The following is a 4,990-nucleotide window of genomic DNA, read 5'->3' on the forward strand; positions in this document are numbered from 1 at the left end:
TATTGTCCGTGCATATTCTTTTTGACATTTGATGTATGTTTTACTTGAATTGTGTCTCTTGTCTACAAATCTGCAAATCTACAAGTATATGTACTTGCATATTGTAATTTGATAAACACCGCTGTGAGTGAGTGAGAATGGTTTCACGTCGCTTTTAACAATATTCCAGTAATATCACGGCGGGGAACACCGGAAATGGGCTTCACTCATTGTACCCATGTGGGGAATCGAACTGGGTCTCCGGCTTGACGAGCGAACGCTTTAACCACTAGGCTACCCCACTGCCCCCATCGCTGTGGCGTTACCACGGTTGATATGTGTACTGTGTTAATTACACATATGGATAGACATAATAATTAGAGTGTCCACATAGTTAAAGTTGATAACAATATGAAATGCATTACTATGACTATCTATAACATATATATGTTAGATCAGCTGTCATTGCAAGATTTCATGTATATCTTAAGTACAGTTTTGTCAAAATTATGTATGTGAGTGTGAGTGTGAGTGTGTGTGTGTGTGTGTGTGTGTGTGTGTGTGTGTGTGGCTCATTGTCTCTGTAAAAATGTAGTAGATAACTACATAACACACATCAGAACGCACAGTTGTTAACCATACAGTTTAAATGGATAGAGAATTGTTACATAAACTTAATATGTATATTCCTGCCTGAGCCTATACTATTATCGAATAACTAGTCTCCTCTGGCGAGAAAGTTAAACTTTATTTTACAAGCACCTTAGCATTATTAAATATGAACAGTGACTATCTGTAGTCTGTGAATCCTGCTTATTTACTACACTACAAGAAAATAAACACGTGTGTATATACAAGCTAAACGAGAAAATAATATGTGTAGATTTTGTAACATATTCATCTACTACAAGATGTTAAAAAAATCTTATCATAAGAGGCAAAATAGCGGTGAGAAATACAGGAATGGGTCACTAGATATAAGCAAAAACCCGTTTTAATGTACGGGCATTATGGGAAATATCGCTTTCTCGCTCTATCGCTTTCTCTAATGACTAACCATAGTCATATGAAAGAATCGGGTGTTCTTTAACTTCTTTTGAAAAGTATGTACTGTAAATCTTGAAATTAACGTTAGAGTTAATTATAACTGCAAAAAATGAGAGTAGACTAAATTAATTAAACTTTGCATTTATGTCTCAGAAATGACTGTTCATAAGACGGCCTCACTGCACACTTTTGAATAGCGGAAATACCAACTTGAATATAAAACCAATCAACTATCTATTTCCACATTGCGGTTACTGAGAACAATATGTCATCCAAATATAGTCCCATATAGGCTCCAAGAGGGAATATTGCTAGACCGCGAGAAAGCGACAGAGCGAGAACGCGATGTCCCCTCACGGCCACCATAGATAACGACTCTCGTGCTCACGTGCTAGCTTCCATTCGTCAGATGATGTTATTCCGTTGTGCTTCAGCTGCACGTGGCATTCCACGGGTCAAACAGACAACGTTCAGCACGACATCCACCATCTTCCCAAGGCAAGAGAGTTAACTGACCATAAAAGTCCAGTGTCCACCCTTGCCGAACTAGGCTGGTATTATGGAGTTAGATTTAGGCTGGACTAACGAGTCTATGCATAGTCCAATCAAAATCGCTCAACGAAATCGAAATCCGGTTCGTAATCTGTCATGCAGATTTCGGTCGATTGCAGGATTTGCACAACATGTGCACCACTAACTCGTTGTCCGCAGATATTTTCCAAATCTTTTCAAGTTTTTAATCAATGTGCTCACGTGATTTCATGCAGTTCGCGATGTAAGACCCGTTTTCTCACAATATAGATCGATATCTTGATTGTCCATCAGATCGTCTTGATTGGGCGCCGCCATTTTGTTTGAAGCAAATACAAGTGATACGAGAGGTGGAATCTGATTGGTCCATAGGAGAGGCATAAAAGGGATTTTACTCGTAACAGCCACTGGTGGCGCAACGATCGAGCCCAGGAATTCCAGCCTTGTTCGGCAAGTTAACTCCCTTGCCTCGGGAAGATGGACAGCCACCACCACCCACATCCTTTTGATGCTTTAAACACCGCCTCCGTGGTCTAGTGGTAGAGCGTCCGCCCGGAGAGCGGAAAGTCCGGGGTTCGATCCCCGGCCTCGTCATACCAAAAGACGTTAAAAGATGGTACTTGTTGTTACCCTGCCTGGCGCTCGGCATTAAGGGGCTAAAACAAGGACTGGTCGGCTCGGAGTCAGTATACTGTGTCTGAGTGGGGTATTCATGTTAAACTGCTGCATGGTATCTCAGGGTGCTAGCACTATAAATCGGCATAAGTCCGGTCTAGTGCAAGCAGCCACACACACACACACGTGCATGCACGTCGCTATATAAGTGCAATAATCTATGACGCGACGTTAAACCCAATTTCACCTCACCTCACCTGATGCTTTACATATCGTTTATGTTGTTGTAAATAAATTGCAAGCATTCCGTGGCATTTGATTGGCTAACCGAACAATGCGTGAATTTACAGAGTGCATACCGTTTTTTTACTTTTATACCCCCATAAGTACTAAAAACATATTGAAGGCAAGTCTTTAATGTGTTTTATATGTAGGTCACTATCACCTTTGCGTTTCTTCTTTTTATGAGTATACTTCAATCGAACCTGAATCTGATACACATCTATGTGTCATATTATCTACTGGTATAAGTACCTTAGCTAAAATTAGATCACAGCAAACATGGCGGCGACACAACTGACATTTTCCAAGTACCACGGGCTGGGCAATGACTTCCTGCTTCTAGACAACACCCAGGGGTCCATCACCATCTCACCCACCCAGCGGCGTCTAATGTGTGACCGGAGGTACGGGGTGGGAGCGGACGGGCTGATTATACTGGGGTCCAGCAAGGATCACGCCTTTGTCCTCGACTATTTCAACAGTGACGGCCAGGTGGGATCACTCTGTGGTAACGGCTCCAGGTGTGGACTGGCCTTCGCCCTCAGTAGGGGACTGATCGGCCACACACGGGTGACATTTAAGGCTTACGACGGCGTCCATGACGGTCTGTATTTGCCTGTGGATGATAAGTATTGTGTCAGTATGAAAGATCGAAGATTTGAGGACATCGAGGAACTAGATAGTGAAAACTATTTCGTGGATACAGGATCTCCCCATCATGTGCGTTTTGTTGATTCACTGGACAAATGTGACGTCATTAAAGAAGGGAGACAACTGCGGTATGGCAAATACGGTGAGATGAATGGAGCCAACGTAAATTTCGTTGAAGTAAAAGATGGAGCTGTTTGTGTAAGAACGTACGAGAGGGGTGTGGAAGATGAAACGGAGGCTTGTGGGACAGGTGCTACTGCTGTTGCTTTGGTAACGACTCTACGCCACATCCGGTCTCAAGATGGCTGCCAAGATCAGCTTCAATCATCTTGTGACATTGCGATGGGTCGGGGAATACTGACAATAAAGTACGACATCTGCAAAGATGTTTTCAAAAACATTATGTTGATAGGTAAAGCTGTTCATGTATTTGACGGTGTGTACTATTTATCATAAGGTAATAAACATTAAAAAGTGTAACGTGTACATAACATCGAAATATAAGCACCTCGTGATAAAAATAGTACTGGACACTCAAATATTTTTTTATATAAAGATCATTCTTGTTTATCCATATTTTACTCATTAATCTTATTGCACACATACCGTAACTACCAGATTAGTCTTCAACAACCCATGCTTGTAAGAAACGATAAAAGGGATCGCATGTTCAGGCTCGCTGACTTGGTTGATGCATGGCATGGTATCCGAATTAATGTGTATATGGATGCTTATGATGTCAATCACTTGATTGTATGGTTCAGACTCAACTATTTTGCAGACCGCCGTCATATAGCTGGAATATTGCTGAGCGCGGCAACAAACAAACAAACAAATCAGACAGAGTGAGTGAGTAATTGGATAAAGTTCGATGGCTCAATACACACAAAGGAAATCTATATCAAGCTTCAGTGGGGAATGAGTGGTTCCTTCAGTGGTTCCTGTTTCTTAAAGGGAGAGAAATCAGATATCAGAAGACACTTCTAATAGTCTGGAAACATGTGGAGTAGAACACGTAGTTTGAACGCTTGTCGTGAATAGAGACAAACCCCCTTTCGTAATGAGAAATCCCCATTGTACGATTCCGACTATATCTTGATCATGTGTTTATGAATCACTATCAAAAAGTGATAATTCCTGGTGTTCTCGAAAGGTGAGCGTATCCTTCCCCACTAGCGGCATCCGTCACAAACACATGCAAAGGCAAGTCAATTGACCATCTGAAAAAAATCATCATTTCCTTGTGTTGCTCTCGGAGGATTAGTATATTCCTAGCCTAGCATGGTCACACTGTATGGTGTAGTCCATAGTGACACCAAGTCGCCACCACGATGAACCCATCGTATCGACACTAGCGGAATAATATGCATGTACATCATTAACTATCATGGGAAATAATAAATAAAAGCAAACAAAGAATGTTTGTTTGTTGTTTAACGCCGCACTCCGCCGCATTATTCCAGCCATATGACGGCAGTCTGTAAATAATCGAGTCTGGATCAGACAATCGAGTGATTGACATCATAAGCATCGATCCACGCAATTGGGATCCATGACATGCATCAACCAAGTCAGCGATCCTGACCACCCGATCCCGTTCGTCGCCTCTTACGACAAGCATAGTCGCCTTTAAAGGAAAGCATGGGTTGCTGAAGACCTATTCTAACCCGGATCTTCACGGGTCGCAAACAAAGACTTATTTCGCCACCGAACAATATACGGATATCAGTGAAACATGAATTCATCATGACAGTGCCAACACATATCCTCTGTAGACGTGATCTCAGTATGTCCTATGAAGTCAACGTAAGGGCGGGCAGTGATGTGATGTCCATGGATCTGACGGGACGTGAAGACGGATAACTTTGTCATGGTACCGTACATC

General features: G+C 42.1%; 1 protein-coding gene across 1 annotated transcript; it reads left to right on the plus strand.

The window, feature by feature from the left end:
- The first annotated feature begins 2,733 nt into the window (after window positions 1-2,733).
- LOC139451728 (diaminopimelate epimerase-like) lies at window positions 2,734-3,561 on the plus strand. Its single transcript, XM_071233042.1, has one exon. It carries the CDS (start codon window positions 2,734-2,736, stop codon window positions 3,559-3,561), a length of 828 nt encoding a protein of 275 aa, XP_071089143.1.
- Window positions 3,562-4,990: the final 1,429 nt, after the last annotated feature.

Source organism: Haliotis cracherodii, unplaced genomic scaffold (assembly GCF_022045235.1).
Source record: "Haliotis cracherodii isolate W230 unplaced genomic scaffold, xgHalCrac1.p SCAF_9, whole genome shotgun sequence".
Classification (NCBI taxonomy): Eukaryota; Metazoa; Mollusca; class Gastropoda; order Lepetellida; family Haliotidae; genus Haliotis; species Haliotis cracherodii.

Excerpts from the sequence above, each read along its gene's own strand:
- LOC139451728 (XM_071233042.1), top strand. The coding sequence starts at position 2,734 with ATGGCGGCGACACAACTGACATTTTCCAAGTACCACGGGCTGGGCAAT.